The sequence below is a fragment of the Carassius auratus genome, unplaced genomic scaffold, assembly GCF_003368295.1.
Source record: "Carassius auratus strain Wakin unplaced genomic scaffold, ASM336829v1 scaf_tig00002454, whole genome shotgun sequence".
Lineage (NCBI taxonomy): Eukaryota > Metazoa > Chordata > Actinopteri > Cypriniformes > Cyprinidae > Carassius > Carassius auratus.
In genome coordinates, this window is record NW_020523449.1 from 50,645 (window position 1) to 72,503 (window position 21,859).

General features: G+C 37.7%; 1 protein-coding gene across 1 annotated transcript in view; it reads left to right on the plus strand.

The window, feature by feature from the left end:
- The window catches only part of LOC113069733 (WD repeat and FYVE domain-containing protein 3-like), a 57,992-nt gene that overhangs the window by 27,946 nt on the left and 8,187 nt on the right, over nt 1-21,859 (plus strand). The window contains exons 15-38 of the mRNA XM_026242848.1: nt 1,015-1,229; nt 2,716-2,828; nt 4,951-5,185; nt 7,000-7,100; nt 9,500-9,718; nt 10,104-10,285; nt 10,577-10,808; nt 10,977-11,137; nt 12,161-12,272; nt 12,372-12,562; nt 13,066-13,218; nt 13,552-13,625; nt 13,845-14,006; nt 14,258-14,352; nt 14,688-14,808; nt 15,167-15,384; nt 15,466-15,656; nt 17,553-17,687; nt 17,990-18,169; nt 18,280-18,513; nt 18,698-18,797; nt 18,942-18,977; nt 20,490-20,650; nt 21,542-21,771. Coding sequence (XP_026098633.1) covers nt 1,015-1,229; nt 2,716-2,828; nt 4,951-5,185; nt 7,000-7,100; nt 9,500-9,718; nt 10,104-10,285; nt 10,577-10,808; nt 10,977-11,137; nt 12,161-12,272; nt 12,372-12,562; nt 13,066-13,218; nt 13,552-13,625; nt 13,845-14,006; nt 14,258-14,352; nt 14,688-14,808; nt 15,167-15,384; nt 15,466-15,656; nt 17,553-17,687; nt 17,990-18,169; nt 18,280-18,513; nt 18,698-18,797; nt 18,942-18,977; nt 20,490-20,650; nt 21,542-21,771 — 3,851 coding nt within the window. The remainder of the gene's footprint in view (nt 1-1,014; nt 1,230-2,715; nt 2,829-4,950; nt 5,186-6,999; nt 7,101-9,499; nt 9,719-10,103; nt 10,286-10,576; nt 10,809-10,976; nt 11,138-12,160; nt 12,273-12,371; nt 12,563-13,065; nt 13,219-13,551; nt 13,626-13,844; nt 14,007-14,257; nt 14,353-14,687; nt 14,809-15,166; nt 15,385-15,465; nt 15,657-17,552; nt 17,688-17,989; nt 18,170-18,279; nt 18,514-18,697; nt 18,798-18,941; nt 18,978-20,489; nt 20,651-21,541; nt 21,772-21,859) is intronic.

Below are 21,859 nucleotides of genomic sequence, written 5' to 3' on the forward strand. Positions count from 1 at the left end.
GGAAAATGCCAACGAAGAAACACACAAAGAATAGTCACATAATCAGCAGTGAAAGTAGGAGAGTTCTGGAGTTTCGGAACCAACTTTCGGTTTTCCCCGCCACTCACTTGAAGATGTTCAGGGCCAGGCAAAAGGAAACACCCATAATACGCAGCAATCATCCTTAATTGCAGAAATGTGGCAAAACATCTCTGGAGAGAACCTCAGATTATTAAATTCAAAATTGCTTTCTATATTGGGATCAGCATAGGCTACATTTGTGAATGCACATTTTCTTCAGTGTTGCGCGTCAAGTAATGCTTCCGTGCGCATTTTAAAGACAGCAACTTGCAATCGCAAGCAATGGCATCAGGTGTTTTATTAAGAGTGAGTAGTATTATTAATTTATTTTAATGAATGAGTTCATAAAATGTAGACTACAATATTATAAATATGGTCGGTTTGTATTGGTGATATTCGTGTTGCCTGTGAGACTTGAACTTGAACCATAGTGCGGCCCATTGGAAAAAAAGGTTGAGAACCACTGTCTTAAGTACCGTATTTTCCGGACTAAAAGTCACACTTTTTTTCATAGTATGGCTGGTCCTGCGACTTATAGTCAGGTACGACTTATTAATCAAAATTAATTTGACATGAATCGATTGAAATGAACCATGAGAAAACATTAGCATCTACAGCTGCAAGAGGGCGCTCCTGTAGTCTACACTGAAGACATAGAGCGCCCTCTCGTGGCTGTAGACGGTAATGTTTTCTCTTGGTTCTTGGTTCTAAATAAATGCGACTTATAGTCCGGTGCGACTTATATATGTTTTTTTTCCTCATCATGACATATTTTTGGACTGATGCGACTTATAGTCCGAAAAATACGGTACTTGTTTTCAGAATGAATAGTAATAACATCTTATGTTATTACTGCAATGTAAATGTGAAATTTCAGAATATTAGTGTTTATCTGAGCTGAGTGTTCCACTGTAAGTGTCCTACAGCTCACTTTAGCCTTGCTCTGCTCCTCAGCACGCTCTGGACCTGCAGCTGGCGGTTGCTAACATCCTGCAGCTGCTAGTGCATTCAGAGAGGAACCAGCAGATCCTGTGTGAGGCGGGTCTGCACTCACGTTTGCTTCAGCGCTGTAGTTGCGCTTTGGGAGATGAAGATCACCCACTTCACCCACCTCTGCAGAGGATGTTTGAGCGACTGGCCTCCCAGGCCCTAGAGCCGATGGTGCTAAGGTGAGTCCAGTTTGCTCCAAAAATGTTTAGAGAGAGACTGGAAAATATATTATATTCAATTGTATTATATAATATTATGAGGACAGAGAGGGCCTCCTCGCTGGTAATGTACAATATACTGTATACATTACATATCAGAGGGCCAGCTTTTTGTCCATTACATCTCAAAGCCTCAGCGATATTTATTGAAGTGATTAATAATTAATGAATAACACCTTAACGGAACATGTTTCTGCTCCCAACCTTCTATTGCTTGGTCTCCCACATGTGAGCTTTTTTTGAACTGATTTTTGTTTATACGAAGACCAGATGAGTCAGTGAAAAACTGTTTTGCTCCTGGGGCTCCTGCATGTTTCAGTCTTTACTGATTTGATCTTATCACAGCTGGATGTTTGCACAAAAGGAAAATGATAAAATTTTCTATATTATTCACAGCTCTCTGTTAGGGCTCCAAGATATATTGTTTCAGCATCGATATCACGACGTGCAATAGTCGCATTGCAGGATGTGCGATTTTTAGTATACCGATCATTATATTTATACTTATCGTTTTTGCGACAGATGTAGCATCATGCAACCCCGCTCTATCTACACTGGACGCAACAAAGAGACCATTGCAAATCCTTTGAACTTTGTGCCAGTACATCATGAAAAGATTGAGGGATGTACTCTCTGGGATTTGCCATGTCACGCCGCATCCAGTATAGACAGAATCACTGATTATATTGGGCTCTATTGCATTTTGTTGAGTCTTGTCGTGCTGCGCTGCTCATGTCTGGTGTAGACATGCTGAGAGCCATGCAGATGCACATGAACTCTAATTCCATTCACTTCCGCATGATTTGTGCCTGAAGTGACACATACAGGCAAAACTGTCTCTACAAGTAATCTTGTGAACACCGTTGCTTATAGCAGGTGAAGGTAGTACGGATAGTATATTGGTTCACAGCAGTTTATTGTACAAAACACCTAGAGAAAAATCACTTTTGTAGCTTTAACAGTTTTATTAAATTTAATTTATACAGTGAAGACTATGCAGTGTTATTTACATTTGATATAGATATGGAGGATGCTTCACTACAAAATAATAATAATAATAAAAAAAAAACGCTATCCACTTCTGCTCAGTTGAGAAATCAAAATCTGTCTGATATGGTTTAAATGTCATGCTACTGCATTCTGGATCAAGTTATTTAAGTGATTAATATAAATTATTATTTTCTTATTATTGTTAAATGAAATAATAATAATAATAATTTAGAAAATAATAATATAATAAATTATATTTATCTATCAGTCATTACAATTATTATACTGTAATTAAATATTTTATTAATTTCATTTATTTAATGTTTGTTTTTAATCAGTTGAAGATGTTGTTTTCTGGATTTCCTAATGTGTTGTGATAATGCTCGAAGGGCAAGCAATTGCTCATTGTGCGGGATATTACTGTCTCTAATAAATGTTTTTTTTATGCATTTTTCAGGGAATTTTTACGACTTGGGAATCCTCTGAATTGCGGTGCCTGGGACAAAAAACTCCTGAAGCAGTATCGGGTCCACAAGCCTAGCTCCCTAAGCTATGAAGCTGAAATGCGCAGTAAGGAAAACTATGAATGCATAAAGACTGCTAGAGCTGTCACTGTGCTTTGTGCCATCCCGTAAACAGTTTGTGTCAGTGTTATGTGGTCTTGTCTCTGTGGTTTCTCTGTGGGCCAGTGAAAGAAGGGACATTATTTCAGGCTTCACTGACTGTGGTCTTTGGTGAAATGCCATCAATCACCATCAGAATCAAACAAAACATTCTCCTTTCGTTCTCCATGGCTCTGCCAGCAGAGAGTCGTACAATTGAACAGGGTTTTGCTGGAGATGAGTTCCCAGCTTCACTAATTACCAGTAAAATGACTTTTCTCCGAGCTCTCACCATGTCCAGCGAGTCCTTTTTGAACTCGCTAATTTAAAGGTTTCCTGCTTGCTTAGTAGAAAGCCTCAGTGGAATTATGCAGTCATTCCAGGGTCCAGTGCAAGCAGATATTTTTGTTGGATGTATCCATAATAGATTACCTCAGAATTAGGGTATTTAACTATAATTTAAAAAGAATGAAAGGATTCTACAAGACAGGAAATTTACCTTGCTTTTATAGTTTCTGATTTACAACATTAAACATCCACCTGCTATTTATTCATTTAGCATTCTTATTCTGACATCACACTGATGGTTACACTGCTTTTCTCTTTGGCATAGCAGCATTTTATATATTTACACTTTTATAAGTGTGTGTGTGTGTGTGTGTGTGTCTCTCTCTCTCTCTCTCTCTCATATATATATATATATATATATATATATATATATATATATATATATATATATATATAAAACACATATTTTTTACCATTGGCCATTGTATTGAGGAGGTGCTGAACATTTAAAGGTTGATTGTCGATATTTACATTTACATTTAATCATTTAGCAGACGCTTTTATCCAAAGCGATTTACAAATGAGAACAATAGAAGCAGTCAGGTCAACAAGAGAACAACAACAGTATACAAGTGCCATGACAAGTCTCAGTTAGTCTAGTATAGAATGCATAGCCAGGTATTTGTTTTTTTTTTTATTAAATGAAAAGACAATAAAGGAAAAGTGCTGTTGTTAGTTGGTTAAGTGCAGGCGATATTCTTTTCAATTATTGAATATTAGAGGTGGTTTTATTTTCTGGTCAATGAATATGAGTTTTGCAGTCTTGTTACCAAAATGTAGGACAAGAAGAAATAAGTAAATAAATATATAATGTATAATAACAATAATCTGTTAAAATATAATGTATCTGTTAAACAAACTAAAACCGAAAGCACAATATGGTTTAATCCCTTCATTCTTTGAAGCGTTTGAAGCGTTTGCATGCGTGTTGCATGCGTTTCCGAATGCAACAGCCGCCAGTTAGGCTTTATTTTCATGGCAGATGATTACAGCATTTCACTGGTTTTGTAGTGAGATGTGTTTTTCTAAGCCTGTTATCCCTTCAAAATAACAGCTCTACTGCCATTTCCATCAAAATAAAAGCTTAAAAGGGCAGTATGAATTGCTGACAGCTAGTTTTTTAAATGCAGACCAAATTCAAAATATCTCTTTCAAGTGTAGAAATTAGAAAAGAAGAATTGTAATGTCCCTACTGTAGTGTAAAGCAAAAATAATATACCTATGAAATATACATTTAAATTTATTTTACAGTGCAATTGTTTTACAATATATGGCTATTACTGTCGTTGTTGTTGTCATTATTATATTCTAATTTGTTTGACTTCCTAAAACACCAGTATGAATGTAACTTAGCCTGGGACAGTTACAGTACATCACAAATAAAAAGAGAGTCCACTTTAAAAATGAAGGTTCAGTTCACTGACTAGATCGAATAAATTAACTGTAAGTGTTTTAAATATCACCACAAATATCATATCGTAGACTTCATATCGTGATATTATTTTATTGTGAGATTTTGATATTGTTAAATTTCTAATATATAATAATACATATGTTAATAAACTATAACAGAACACTTTAAGAACAAAAACATTAATTCATTAATTCAATAAATTAATACATAAATGGTATTGTTCAAGTTAAGTACAAATTCTCACAGTTATCACTGTTAACTATGTTTCAAGTTAATAGTGTAACATTAAGAGAACAGTAGAGTTTAATTTGACCTTTTCTATATCCAGACAGCATGACTCTGTCCATGGAGGGTTTTGGGCCAGATAGCGTGTTCACGATTAACGAGGACAACAGCCAGTACCGGATCAGCCGAAGTCTGGTGCGATCGGCTGAGGGTAGCACTGTGCCCCTCACCCGAGTCAAGTGCCTGGTCTCCATGACAACGCCCCATGACATCCGTCTCCATGGATCGTCCGTCACGCCAGCCTTCGTGGAGTTTGACACGTCATTAGAGGGATTCGGGTAAGGCTGCCAGCACTAGTCTAATCTATCTATCTATTTATCTAATGAAGGTCTAGATTTGTTTGCACGATCACTGTTTGTGAGCAGACATCTGTTTAGGCATCAGAGATTTATTGGCTTCAGTTCAGAATGTGTTTACCAGATATATACGTCAGTCAAAACTGTATTTGATGTTGTGCTTTTAAAAGCTTGACCTAGTTTAAAGCTCACGGAAAAACAGACTTGAAATGCGCTTACATCTCCGAACGTATCGCAGTTCAAAGCGCAACAAAGAATCCACACTGAGCCTCCATCTGCTTCTGTTTAACATAATCCCATCAGGGTATGTGCTACACTGAAAATAACAGATCTTAAATATTTCATCTTTTTCATTAATTATGAAAGCACAGTGATCATCATTTGTCTTCTTTCCAAATTATTAGCTGCTTAAATGGGAGATTTCTGTGTATGAAATGGGTCAACGGTTCAGTTTTTACACCCAGCACACATAACAGAGACCCAAATGCTTCAAGTGATATTGGCTGTGCACAGATTGAGTTTGGTTAGTCTCCCAGAGGTCTTTCTATTGCTTGAACAATTATGCAGCAGGTCTACAGACTTAAATGCCACAAATTCCCTTTAAACCTGCACCAACTGCACAGACAATCCAAATGATTTATCTTTTATGTCTCTTAGCCAGAATCCTCCTGTGTCTTTAAATACTTCCTCCTACATCTGAATAGAACATGCAGCTTAGAATAATTGAAGATGTAAAAATCACTTTTACTGGCCCACATTTCATTTTGTGAAAGCTGACAAAACGCACCACACACAGTGCGCTCCCCATCTGCCTTCATGAAAAATTCATGTAAACACGTTCAGTATTAGGGCGTCCAGACCAGCCTAATGGTGCTGCCACAGCTGGGCTTAAAGCTTTTTGGGTTATAAAGGAGCAAACAGGGAGGAGGTGGACATTAACCCCAACACACACATATGCATAGACTTCCATTGTTTTATCTTAAGATCTTTTTTTTTGTAATATACAACAATATATAATCTGTCTTTACTAATTATGTGAATTAAATAATATTAGTAAAAATGATGTAGAAATATATATGTGTGTTTATATATATATATATATATATATATATATATATATATAAAATACGTTGTTTTTTTTCTCAAAAAAAGAGGATTTCTCCAAATGTTCCCAAAGGGAGGTTTTATCAGATGTAGCTCACTTTTGTGAGCAGATTTGTCCCCAAATTGAACCCTTCTTCACACGCTTCCTTGTCTGGTGGGAGGTGTTAATGCTTCACTGTTTTTTAGGTGGATGCTTGTATTGTTAGTGTGATTTGGGTTTTTTTTTTTTTTTTTATTGCCATAGCTTTTATAATATTAAAATGACATGAGGCTTCCTTTGTCAGGGTTCATTATCCTCCATAGAGACTTGTTTGGCTGTTTTGAGTGACTCTGGGATGGTTTTCTGTTTAGTTGATTAATGGCAGAATGCTTAATTAAGTATGGATTGGCAAGAATCTTGCATTGGTTTGCACCCATTCTCATTATTTGCTTTTCTAACATTTAGTAATATCTGGTGTTTAAATAAGTTCCGTCAGTGGACGTTTGTGTTTTTTACACGATGTAGTTCAGTCCTGTTATGGTGAGCACACTCTGTCGGTGTTATATAAGGCGTGACACCCACAAGTAAACAACTCTTTAAGCTGCCAACGTGACTGTTACTGAGAGACAACAATAAAATGTGTGAAATGTCTGGCATGCTGGGATTTCTGATAAATTGACATTCATTTTTTATTTTCGTCTTCTCTCTCCAGCTGTTTGTTTTTGCCCAGTTTGGCCCCTCACAACGCGCCGTCCAGTAATGCTAACACATCTGGAGTCAGTGACGGGGCAGTGGTCAGCGGCATGGGAAATGGTATGTGCTCACAAACACACTCTTCCCCGACCCCCGTGATTTGCATATAGCAGACAGCAGCTTTCCACTCTTTTATAAATCTTTATTAAGATCAAGCCTAAAATATGAAAAAAGTACATTCAGGTGGTGAATGCAAAGCAAGCAAGTCATTATTCCACAATAAACTTTGGTGATTAGGATCTCCGAAGATATAAATAGGGATAAAAAGGGGAAAAAAAGATGATAGTATGTTGCCAGGGAGAGTGGTGAAACTTGGCTACTAGGGCTGCACGATGTATCGTTTAAGCATCGATATCGCGATGTACGATTCCACGATAATCACATCGAAGGATGTGCGATGTAAGCTGTCGTAGTTGATCCGTTATTAATTAACTGTACTGTACAGTTGCTCCCCGGCCCTTGACGAATGTGATTTGGGGAGAATACGAGAGAGAGAGAGAGAGAGAGAGAGAAAGAGAGAATGCAAGAGAGAGAGAGAAAAAGAGCGCGAGAGAGAGAGAAAGAGAGCACGAGAGAGAGAGAAAGAGAGCGCGAGAGAGAGAGAGCGAGCCCCGGCTACACGCTCACCGTCTTCAAACAACACGAGCGCTGTCTTGCTCTCTCTCCCTTGCGCATATTTATCAATTGACACAATGATGTCGATTGTCGATGTTTAAATCATTTAAAATGAGAATGTAAGTGTGATCACCGCATTTTTGTTTGTAAGAAAAAATTAGATTAGATTTCATATCGCAATATATATCGCAGAAAAATAAAAGATCGCAATGTCATTTTTTCCCAATATCGTGCAGCCCTATGGCTACCATCCAATATAGTTTTTATGTGATTGACCAATAAGAATCAACTGTTATTGTTTTAACAGATTATTGTTATTGAGTTTTTGAATGAGTTTGAGTTGACAAATGTGGGATGGTGAAGGCGGGTATAAGCAGCTTGATGAATTTCAGAAGCATCATGGCTCATGACAGGCGAGAGGTAGAGGGAACGGGAGCACAGCACTGTGACTGAATTTTTGTAAAGACGGTGGAGTCTAGAGAAAAGAGAAAGCTCACCGAAACTTGACAGAGCTTGACAGAAATTGTTTGTGTGCCTTTGCTCCTGTTCGAGCGCCACCGGCTCCCAGCAGCCCTGAGTGGGCGTACAAGTGCCTATGTAGTATTAATGAGGTGATTCAAGGCTCTCCATCTTTCTCCCTTCCTGTCTTTATTCATTTCGATGTCTCGCTCTCTCTCTTTCCTTCATCCTCCCCATTTCCCTTCCTCCTCCTCTCTCTCGCTTTCGAATGGATGATTTCAGTATTTAAAGATAGACTCCTGCATCATATTCTCTGACCTATTTTAGTCGATGCCATCATCATTTCTTGCTCGGAGAGTTTCATTCAGATCCTCTGCAGTCTAGTTCATTGTTCCTGTCTCTCTTCCAGGGCTTTCCTTGGTTTAGGGTACAAGCCAAAGTGGATTTGTTGTATCGAAGTTGCTTAGGCTAAATTTTCAAGAATGTGCGCTTGATGTAATAGATAAATCATTATGCAAAGTCCAAGGAGATTTATTCAGTGAAGATGTTGATTTTTAATTGAACTTGAAAATAAATGCTTACAAAAAAAACAAAATAAATATTAAGATCTGTTGAATTATGCTGATAATAATCAGAAAGAGCTTTAATATTTAAACTTGATAATGTGACGTTAAAAAAATTTAACATTTGAGATGGAAATCTGTGTATGTGTATGTATGTATATATAATAACAAATTAATAAACTTTTTGATGCATTTAGATAAAGAAGATTTCCATCCCAAATGTACAATGTTCAAAATATTCTTTAGTACTTATATATTCAAATATATATATATATATATATATATATATATATATATATATATATATATATATATATATATATATATATATATATATATATATATATATATATATAAGCACAAACGTTTTTACATTGGTGATAATAAGAAATGTTTCTTAAGCAACAAATCACAATATTAGAATAATTTTTGAAGGATCATGTGACACTGAAAACTGAAATAATGGCTGCTGAAAATTTGAAAATATATCAAAACAGAAATGCACTCCTTTCAGTAACATAAAAAACTTACCAACCCCAAACTTTTGAACGACTGAGTAATTTGTCATTTTAAAAGAAGGTGCAAAACAGAAGTATTTTTCACTCAAGGTCTCATAAGTAACACTTTTCCATTCATTGCTTGTTCAAGCAATAATTTAAAATCAGTCTTATCTTTCCAATAAAAAACTATTCTGAGACTAATCAACATTAATATTCATGTAGCACTAGACAGCTGTGACTGTTGTGTGTCATTCTACATCCAAATGATGACAAAAGAGAAAGTAACTCCTAATACTGAATATCCACATTTTCATCTCTTCAGGCGAGCGTTTCTTTCCACCTCCATCTGGCCTGAGCTACTCGACATGGTTTTGCGTCGAGCGTTTCAGCACGCCACCCCAAAGCCATCCTGTGCGTCTGCTCACTGTGGTGCGACGGGCCACCTCATCTGAGCAGCACTACGTGTGCCTGGCCATCGTGCTCTCCGCTAAAGACCGATCTCTCATTGTGTCCACTAAGGAAGAGCTACTTCAGACCTATGGCAAGTGTTTCCGACAACTTCCTGTTCTACATCTTTGTTTTCTGTTTATGTCAGCAAAGTTCTAATGATGTGGCATGTTTGTGAACAAGATGATCGTTTCAACCTTTGTTCCTCTGCAAATGGAGAAAATAAGCTTGAATAAAGAACAATTCTATTATAGACTTTTAAAATGCTAATGTTTGAGAACACACGCACAAAAAAAGATTTAAAATAAAATAAATGTAGCATATGATGTCAGCACACTTATGTTTCATTTGCAAATCAAAAGTAGACAATTAAGCCATTTTAATGTACATTTTAAGAGTCTGTTCCTTCTGAAATGCAGAGGAAAAGTTCCTTTGTATGTGGTAAGTGATGTGACATCATTTCCTCTCTCCCTTCGCAGTGGATGACTTCAGTGAGGAGTCCTCCTTCTATGAGATCCTGCCCTGCTGTGCGCGCTTCCGCTGCGCTGACCTCATCACCGAGGGACAGTGGCACCACCTGGTGTTAGTTATGAGCAAGGGAATGCTGAAGAATAGCATGGCGACTCTCTACATCGATGGCCAGATGGTCAGCACTGTCAAGGTGTGGCCCAGCTCCTGATGTAGACACCAGTATTTTGTTTGGACCAAAGTAATGGGAAACGGTGCCATTATTATTATTTTCTGCTAATTTTTTTAACTAATATTTCAAACTTTAGCATAACTTAAAATTGCCGTCAGATCTGAAATCTGATGAGAAATGTTTTTTTCTCTAGCTTCATTAGCAGCTCAAACACCAGTTCCCAAGACTACTGTTAAATAATGTATGATGTTAAAAAAAAAGGGTGACCTTTTTTGGTTTCTCTTTGGTTTCTCATTGCGTCTGTCTTTGTAGCTGCACTATGTTCACAATGCTCCCGGTGGCTCTTCCTCCACAAACCCACCTGTGGTGAGCACGGTGTACAGCTACATCGGTGCACCACCGGCCCAACGCCAGCTCTCCTCTCTGGTCTGGCGACTGGGGCCCACTCACTTTCTGGAGGAGGTGCTGCCTGCTGCCAGTGTGGCTGCCATCTATGAGCTGGGACCCAATTATGTAGGCAGTTTCCAAGCTGTTTACCTGCCATGTGAGTATCTGATGTGTCACAACGAGGTGAATAACAAGGAACTAAAATATGTTTGATTTTAGAAGTAGATGTTTATTGTAAATGAATGGCTATTGTACTGATTAAATGTTATGGACATCTTATGTATATGTAGTTTTATGTTGTGGGTTTTTCCTCTCATATATCCAGGTAAAGACTCAAAGACTGAGGCTGTGCCACCCTGTCCTGTTGGATTGGTTCCTGAAGAGAAGGTCTCCTTCAGTATCTTTGCTCATTCTGTATCTACTCTCACTGTGGCAAAGATACGAAAAGTCTACAACAAGCTGGACAGCAAAGCCATCGCCAAACAGGTACAGTAAGCAGTCTCACTCTCACCCTGCTTCTAGAATCTCTTTTACTATAATAATGTATTTAAATAAGATTTAAAATTTTATTAAATATTGATATATTACTTTGTTGTAATGAATTTTAATCAGTTAAACATTGAAAAAAATAAATAAATAAATAAATAAATAAATATATATATATATATATATATAGAAAAAATAAATAAATATATATATATATATAATCTGAACAACCACCAAATAATCAAGATCATAAGCAGACCTATACCATTGTTCAAAAGTTTGGAGTCAGTAAAAATGTTTTTATGTTTTTGAAAATAATTATCTTATGCTCACCAATATTGAATTTATTTGATCAAAAATATGGTAAAACCAGTATTATTGTCAAATATTAGTTTAAAATAACTGTTTGACAGGTGATTTATTCCTTACGATGGCAAAAAAATAATTTCAGAAAAAGAAAAAGAATTTTCAGCAGCCATTACTTCAGTCTTTACCAGTCTTTATGCAAAAATGGTCCTCAAGAAACATTTAATATTATTGTTAAAAACAGTTGTTTTGCTTAATATGTTTGAGGAAACTGTGATTCTCTGATGAATAGAAAATTAAAAAGGGCAGCATTTATTTGAAATATTTTTTTTTTGCAACATTACAAATGATAAATCTTTCCTTGCTGAATTAATGATTAATTTATTTAAATTATATTAATTATTTGCTGATTTTTAGTCAGAATATGAAGAATTCTTAGGGTAGTAAAGAATAAATAAAAGTTTTGTGAATGATTAACTAATGTAAATATCAGCAGAGCTTTTTCTGCGTCATCTGCAGAATTTTAGTATTGGACTCTTCTTGATAGCTGAAAGAATAATGCATATTTAGCCAAAATATTTTATAAATAAATACACAAGGGGAGCAGATTGTCTTGAACCTTTGAAGGGCAAGTCTTCCAATTCTGCAGAAATTTGCAGTTCAGATTCCTTGTCCTGCCCATGAGTAATTCTTTTAATTACTTTCATCCCCTTTCAGCTGGGGGTCTCCTCTCATGAAAGTGCCACACCAGTCAAACTCGTCCATAATGCAGTGGGCCATCTCAACGGCTCGGCCAGGACCATTGGAGCTGCAGTCATCGGTTACCTGGGTGAGTGCAAAAAGAAGTGGCACAATACAGCCTTTCCAATAAAACCGGCCATCTCTCTCAGTGTTCATGTATTTATAGCTGCAATCCTGTTCCATGTAGGTGTGCGTGCCTTCGTAACCAAACCGGTCGCCACCAACCTTCAGTACATCGGAGGAGCAGCTGCCATTCTGGGCCTGGTTGCCATGGCTTCAGACGTGGAGGGTCTCTATGCTGCAGTAAAAGCATTAGTGTGTGTTGTCAAGAGCAACCCACTAGCTAGCAAGGAGATGGAGCGTATCAAAGGCTACCAGGTGGGCTGCAATAACAATTAAGAGTGAACTTTGAACCGAGGATGTCCTCTGTTCTCTCCAGCTATAGCTCTAGGATGTTATGAGCCAATGAGATGGCAAATTAAATGATAACAGTGAGCCTGGGCTGTTGTGACCGGTGACAGCCAATTGATGTGATAAGTGAGGGTTCTTAAGGGTGGGGCATGCTGGGATGTGCTGGTTTGAACATCACAGATGGTGCATTGTTTTATTTCTCTGCTGCTTTAATAGGTTCTGTAGAGACAATACGATGTTTCACAGAGCTAATGTTGATTGTGGTGTCACTGTGTAAGGAAAATGAACGTCTGAGTGTTGGGTCGCAGCCTGTTTTAAACTGAACTGATCACTGAATCCTGAAACGAGTAAACTAAGGAAAATATAGTAGATCATTCTTTCACATAGACCTTCTGTTGTTGTTTTTTTCCCTGTCAGCTTTACATCGTTTGCCTGAATGGTCTTCTTTAACTTAATGTCTTCTGTTTTAGCTGTTGGCCATGCTGCTGAAGAAGAAACGCCCTCTGCTGAACAGCCATATTCTGCACTTGACCTTTTCCCTCGTTGGAACTGTCGATAGTGGCCACGAGACCTCAATTATCCCCAACTCCACAGCCTTCCAGGACCTGCTGTGTGATTTTGAGGTGCGAAGCTCACACCAAAGGAGCTTTAGTGATGCTGTGATTTATTTTTCCCCCCATTACTCACATCTGGCAGATATACATGATTGAGAATGATTGACATTCAGTTAGGATGTATAAATACCTCAGGCTGAAATCATCAGTGACCTTGCTGAAAATTTAACTACATGCACTCTAATAGTTTCTGGCATAAAAAAAATGATTTTGCATAGTGGTCTTCAGTTCTAAAACTTCTTTTATTTCAGACGATATACTTTTTTTATTTTAGAAGATAGAAACATTTGTTGGATTTTCTTGATATAATGACTTAAAATGTTTAAATTGGTGGACTTTCAGGTTTGGCTTCATGCTCCCTATGAACTGCACCTCTCTCTCTTTGAGCACTTCATTGAACTTCTGACTGAATCCAGGTAATCCATCCATACTCTAACACTCTTTATTGAATCTTTGATTCGGGGCAATCGATATAAGCCTTTCTGCGATGTAATGGGACTTTCTTTGGATACTTTTAGCCCTGTAGAAGTGATATAGCGTACATTAAGCATTGATATATATATATATGCAGCACTTACAGAACAACATATGCATCACACGGTATCTAAAATAGATCACCTTGTTTCTGTTCTCAGTGAAGCTGCTAAGAATGCCAAACTATTGCGGGAGTTTCAGTTGATCCCCAAACTGCTGCTGACTCTGAGGGATCAATCTCTGTCTCAGCCCACCATCGCTGCCATCGGCAATGTCCTCAGTCTCTTGCTTCAAGGCTTTCCCAACTCATATGACCTACTCAGGTAAACAGAGCGTTTAGAATTAAAATTTTTAAAAGATTATAATCAGAAGTGACTGATTCTTTAAAATCTGTCTGATTTTGCTGCAGAACATTTTTTATTTCAGATGCAGGGGTGACTACATTACTTATTAATGAGCACTATGTACAATTCACTCAAACACAATAACATATACAATCACAAAATAACAATTTATAATCCTGGACTTTGTCTCATTTGTTTATGGCTATGATTGATTGATTTATTTTTTTCAGGTTTGGGCAGTTCATCTCTTCAACATTGCCAACATTTGCAGTCTGTGAGAAGTTTGTCATTATGGAGAACACCAATGAGGAGAAGATCGACAGGGGTGAGTCAGCTTTTTTAAGCATTCCTAGTATCAGTGAAGCATTTTAGCAGCATATTGTTCCAAAACAACAACACTTCAGATCACCCTGTTAAAGAATTAGACCCATGGGAATCGAAGCATTGCCAGCTTTAAACAACACCTAAAGAAAGCAGAGTTAGCTCCATGTATACACTTTCGGCAGATTCCCACTAAAAATCAGCGCTGGAAAATCTGCAGATTTAATCTAGGCCTAATAATGAGATGTCTTAAGATACCAAGAGCTTAAAAATGTCAAAAAGGTTAGCAGTACCATTTCTCCTTTCAGTGGTCTTACTCTTCTTCCTGGGTGTTTTTAGGAGCTGATGATGAGTTTGGAGGCCTCCTGTCATCCAACTTGATTCTTCTGCGGAACAGACTGCTAGACATCCTGCTCAAACAGCTCTTCACCTGCAAAGAGAAGAACGTTGTTAATGTACAGTGAGTGATGCTCCATATTAAATCAAGGGTGGATTATTGGACTTCAGAGAGCTGTGCTGCATTTTACAGCGTCTGTAACATTGTTACCTAAGCTTGCTGTTTAGGGGCTGATATCTGGGATTGGATCCAGATGAAACTGGACACTTTGGTTATGTGTCCGAAATGATTTAGTGTAGCCAAAGTGCTTTTCTCTTTTTTTAGTGTGTACGTGTGTGTATGAAAAATGACAAAGCACACCATTTAATTGTCTGTAAATTAAGCCTCATAACTTAAAACATTATTAACAAAATTTGTAAAATCTACCTTCATGTTAATGATCATCCCCCCACTTAATTTTTCTTTCTGCTGCCTCCCTTAGGGCTTGTGAAGAACTTGTGCGCACCTTGGGTTTTGATTGGTTGCTTATGTTTATGGAAGAACACATTCACTCCAGCACAGTGACCGCAGCTCTCTTAATCTTGGTGGTGTTGCTGAGTAACCAATCCATCCTGATCCGGTTTAAAGAGGGCCTGACTGGAGGAGGATGGCTGGACCACACTGACTCTGTGCTCACTAATAAGATTGGCACTGTTCTGGGTGAGCAAGAGACCTAATCGTATTTGATTAGTTTCTATAATTATACAGTATAAAATGTTTTTTTTGCTCATATCCTTTCAGGTTTTAACGTTGGCCGCAGCGCAGGAGGCAGGTCGACATTGCGTGAAATCAACCGAGATGCCTGCCATTTCCCAGGATTCCCTGTGTTGCAGACTCTGCTGCCCAAACATACTAATGTCCCAGAGATCTACTTCATGCTCATGGCCCTTTTCCTCCAGCAGCCAATCACAGAGCTGCCTGACAGCCTGCAGGTACATGTCAGTATGCAAACCTTTTTTCCCTAATTAAACTTAAATGTCTTCACTTTGTGTCTTTGTTTGTGTGTGTGTGATCTAGGGCTGTGCGATAAATCGAAATCGAATCACGATTAATTGGAATCAAATTCATGATATTACGCTGTTCCATTGCATATGCATGACTGCCAGCCTTGAGTGACAGTCTTACTAACCAATAGAGTGAGTGCACATCCGTCCTCCCCAATCAGCTCTGCTCTAGCCAACTGTGTAAACAACCACCATTAAAAAAAAAAAAAAAAAAGGAAAGCAGGGGAGAAACAGAGTGGGATTATGGAGTCTACAGGGTCAGGTTAATAGTTAGGCAAATTAAAACTAAAGAAAAACATTCTGTAACTTAAGCTTTGAAAAGACAGACAGCGAACCAAAAATAGAATTTACAAGAGCTGCGTCACAATGCATATCTAGAACATCTCTTATTGAATGTTCACTATTCCCCATTCAGAAGACCGCACACACAACCCGTGTCTCTGAATGCTTCTCATACTTGCTCCTCTCTTCCTCATGTGGCTCGAATCCCGCATCATGGACGAGCCGTGCACACTTGCCGCACTCACGCAGCCTGTTTCGTAACACTTGGTTATATTATAGATATTATATATGAGGCTTGAAGCACGTGCGCAGCCTGCGTCGACTCGCGCCTGGCTCCCCGTTTAAAACAAATGTAAATTCAGTCTTGCTACTTACTGCAACTGCTTGCTAATTTCACTTGAATGAAATGAAACATTCAGCATATTTTCCACTTGTTCTTAAAATCCCAAATACAGTGTAACATGTAATACTTTAATAATTGACTAAAGAAATATTTCCAGTGAAATTCAGTAACTAAGTTAATTCTATAAAATTAGTTATACCATCATCTTGTCTGCTGAAAAATAAATAAATAAATATATATATATATATATATATATATATATATATATATATATATATATATATATATACACACACACACACACACACACACACACACACACACACACACACACACACACACACACACATAGAACAACAGTAATTCCTATTGGAATAAAGCCAAAAACAAAAAGGAATTTTGTAATGGTTTCATGGAAACTGTAAGAATTTCTTTTTTTCTTCTTCTTTTTTTTCAGCAGGGTAATGATACTCACATTATTGACTGCTGCACATTATTGACAATAATTGCAATCGCAATATCTGGCAAAAAAAATCACAATTAGATATTTTCCCCATATCGCACAGCCCTAGTGTGATCTCACAATCCATATCATTTTCCACATCTCTGAGAACACTATTAAAAATACTAATAATTTGCGTTATCTGCAGTTGTGTAAAACAATTTGTGAAAAATTAAGACTCATGTTCACGTGCTCGGTGTCACCAATTTGCTTACATACAATTAGTGACCTAGCAGTAGTGCAGAATCTAAAATAATTTAATATCATATTCTTTTTTTCTTTCTTTATTTATTTTTGAATCATAAAACGTTTACAAATTTAAATAGGATTTAAATTTATATTTTATATCTCGGATCTTTTGTTTTCAAGCGTTTTTTTTTTTTGTAATAAAGTAACACTAGACTCATGTTCAACAAATTGTCTTTGCTGTATCATCCATTCTGTCATGCATGGGTTATATATAAATGTTTACCATCTGCCCTTGTGATTGTTTCCTGTGAGAGCATTGTAGTGCTTGCCACCAACTGCAAAATCATTGAGTATTTATTATTGAATTAAATGTATTACATTAAATGTAATTTAGTAATACTACGATTTCATAATAACTTAATACAATTTAATAACTTGTATAATATACATTTAATAATAATTATGAATGAATTAGTTACTATTGCATTGTACCCATCTCCTCACACAGTTTGACCTGGACTCTATCTGGACGACTATATTTGGCGTCCCAGCTTCCAGTGCTTCTGTGGTGGGCTCCATTCACAACATGTGTACTGAAGCAGCGTTCCTGCTACTGGCAATGCTGCGCAGCATGCTCAACCTGGTGAGTCTCCAAGCTTCCTGCTTTAGAAATATACACCCCAGGAGCAACTGCTGGCATTGGGATGATTTCTGCACTCGTCATTTGGTAGTTTATCAAAGGTTTTGTACTACAGCTGATGAAAAATTCTGAATGAAATGGGAAATTAGTGACAAACTGGTGCTCAAAGTGAAAAATAAAAGGTTAAAATGGTATTATGTTAAGATGAATTGGTTTCACTGCAGATACTAAGAAATGCAAGTTATTCTCATGACTACAGACCCTCAGACCACAGGAGCTGAAATTTCTCTCTATCTAACCCACAGCCTTGGCAGTCAGAGGAGGAGGGTTCCTGGCTGAGAGAATATCCCATCACTCTCATGCAGTTTTTCCGTTACCTCTATCACAACATCCCAGATCTGGCACACATGTGGCACAGCCCGGACTTCCTGTGTACACTTGCTGCTACGGTTTTCCCCTTCAATATACGGCCTTACTCTGAGATGGTACGCTATTGTTCTCTTTGTTTGTTATTCTAACTGGGAATTTGTCCTTTTGATGTTTCAGTCTCAGTTGAAGTTGGTTGTGTGATAAAAAAATGTCTCGTTTTCCTCAGGTGAGTGATTTGGATGATGAAGGAAGCTCACCCACAGAAGAGTTCAAAGCCTTTGTGACGGATACAGGCATGAACCGTAGCCAGTCAGAATACTGTAATGTAGGCAATAAAACCTACTTGACCAACCACCCAGCCAAGAAGTATGTCTTCGACTTCATGAGGGTCCTCATCATGGACAACCTGTGCATGACACCTGCCAGCAAACAGACGCCCATCATTGATCTTCTGCTAGAGGTGAGAACATCTTGAATGTCTACATCATTAAGTTTCATTTGTGAGTGATGTTGCGTGAAGCTACAGAATCTCAGTCCCTTTCATCCTGGCTTTCTTTTCTAGCATCCTGCGGTGTTTTGCATGCAGCTTATTAGAAGCTAATGTGGGAGTGGACAGGAACGCTAACTTTGCTCTGTGTCCTCAGGCCTCACCAGAGCGCTCCACCAGGACCCAGCAGAAAGAGTTTCAGTCATACATCCTGGACAGTGTGATGGAGCAGCTTCTGGCAGCAGATGTTCTGCTGGGTTAGTTGCATCCCAATCATCAGGTTTAGCTCAGGGAATTGATCAGTAATGTACCCAAAAATGAAAATGTTGTCATTAACTCAGTCTCATTTTCTTCCAAATTGTGTGTGTGTGTGTGTTTTTTTTTTTTTTATGTCAATGTAGATCAGGCACAATATATGCAAAAACTTTCATGGCATGGTAAGACATGACCATATTTTAGTGGTTCTCAATGTTTTTGATCTAAATTTCCCTGATGTCCCTTAAACGTTTAGTTCAGCCAAATATAAAAAATTATGTCATTTATAGCCTACCCTTATGTTGTTCCAGACCCGTAAGACCTCAGTTTATCTTTTAAGTGTTAAGTGTTCTTTTTTTTTTGTGTACCTTTAGCTCAATTGGTAGAGCATTGCGTTATCAAGCGCAAGGTTGGGGATTCGATTCCCCGGGAACACATGATGGGTAAAAAATGATAGCATGAATGCACTGTAAGTCGCTTTGGATAAAAGCGCCTGTTAAATGCATACATTTTTAAAATGCATACATTTATTTATGATATTTTAGATTTAGTCCAAGAGCTCTCAGTCCCTCCATTGAAACTGTGTGAACGGTCTACTGTCCATGTCCAGAAAGGTCAGAAAAACATCATCAAAGTAGTCCATGTGACATCAGAGGGTCAGTTAGAATTTTTTGAAGCATTGAAAATACATTTTGGTCCAAAAATAGCAAAAACTACGATTTTATTCATCATTGTCTTCTCTTCCGTGTCTGCTGTGAGAGAGTTCAAAACAAAGCAGTTTTTGATATCTGGTTCGCAAACGAATCATTCGATGTAACCGGATCTTTTTGAACCAGTTCACCAAATCAAACTGAATCGTTTTAAACGGTTCGCGTCTCCAATACGCATTAATCCACAAATTACTTTTTACTTTTTTTAACACTCCCTCTGAGTTCAAACAAACTAATATCCCAGAGTAATTCATGTACTCAAACAGTACACTGACTGAACTGCTGTGAAGAGAGAACTGAAGATGAACACTGAGCCGAGCCAGATAACGATAAAACTGACTGACTCGTTCACGAGTCAAGAACCGTTTCTGTCAGACGCGTCCGATACGTGAACCGAGGAGCTGATGATACTGCGCATGTGTGATTCAGCATGAAGCAGTCCGACACACAGAGCGTCTGAACCGAACTGATTCTTTTGGTGATTGATTCTGAACTGATTCTGTGCTAATGTTATGAGCCCAGGTAAACAGAAGGCTTGAATCAAGGGCAATCATCACAAATGACACCATTACATCGAGCGCAAAAGAACCGGTGAACTGTTTTCTTCAACCGGTTTATTGAATCGAATCGAACTGTCCGAAAGAAGTACTTGTGATCCGAAAACCGATGCAACCGGTTCTTGACTCATGAACGAGGACTACTTTGATGATGATTTTCTTACCTTTCTGGACATGGATAGTAGACCGTTCACACAGTTTCAATGGAGGGACTGAGAGCTCTCGGACTAAATCTAAAATATCTTAAACTGTGTTCCAAAGATTAACAGAGGTCTTACGGGTTTGGAACAACATGAGGGTAAGTTATTAATGACACAATTTAAAAATTTGGCTAAACTAACCCTTTAAAGTCTGTTGATCAACAGAATGTTCAGAATATAAGCTAAAATTACAAATCTTTCATGTGTCTGGCTTTGTCCTCCAACAGGTGAAGAGGCATCATTGCCAATAACGACAGGAGGAAGTTACCAGATCCTGGTCAACAATGTGTTTTACTTCACACAGCGTGTGGTGGATAAGCTTTGGCAGGGCATGTTCAACAAAGAGTCCAAGCTCGTGGTGGATTTCATAGTTCAGCTGATCACCCAGGTGAGATCACGTCAGAGGTTCCCCACTTAAACGCCAATTATGCTTTCACACCACCTACATCAAAACAAGCACACTTGTCCCCAAAGTCATAGTGTCCCTGAATAATTAGGAAGTGGTCTTGCTATATATTGTTTTGAGTGTATTTTTCTAGTTTGTCATTTTAATCATGAACAGTGCATACAAATATAAAATATAAATGCTTAAATATATGCTACAAAATATTAGAATATAACTTTCTGACCATTAAAGAATCCTAATACTGTAAATGTTTCATGGTGCCCACAAAATATCAAGCAAAACTGTTATAATAAGAAATGTTTGACTACCATATGAGATGGTTACCTGCTGAAAAATCAGCTTTACCATCACAGGAATAAATTACATTTAATTGACCTAAATATATTATTTTAAATTGTAATAATATTTGACAGTTTTTACTTTGTTTTTAATCAAATAAAAGCAGCCTTGGAAACTATAATAGACTTGAACTCAACCCAAGCTTTTGAATGGGAGTAATGTTACAAATTTAAATGCAGTTAAAAGCAAATTATAAGCAATCATAGCAACCACAGTTATCTTTTTAAAATGGGATTTAAACAATCTCACACTAAACGTTTCACTAAATATTGCAAAAATTATTTAGCTAGCAAACATTAAACAAAGACCACAAAGACCCACAATGTAATTCAGTTATTACGTATAAATTATTTTACTGTTATTATATTACACATTTCTGTTAGTTGTACAATTCTCTCTCTCTCTCTCTCTCTCTCTCTGACATTCCTCATGTGCAAGACTTATTTAGCATTACTATGTGACTTGCGTGACTGGTTGTTTCTCAACAAATCTCCCTTTCTTTCTTTTTTTTTTTTTTTTTTTGTCACACATCAGTCCAAACGGCGATCACAGGGTTTGTCTCTGGACTCAATCTACCATTGTCTGAACCGAACAATCCTCTACCAGCTCTCACGACCACACAAAACGGTCCCGCAACAGGTCACCCTGCTGGATTCACTACGTGTGTTGACGGTAAACCGAAACCTTGTGCTGGGTCCCGGCAACCATGACCAGGAGTTTGTGACTTGCCTGGCCCACTGCTTGATCAGCCTGCATACGGGGAGGTGAGAGAAACAGAGGTGGTATAATGCTTTCAAGCACTGCACATAAAAACAAGGGTTTATGAATTTAGAGTATCCAGATGTTGACGTT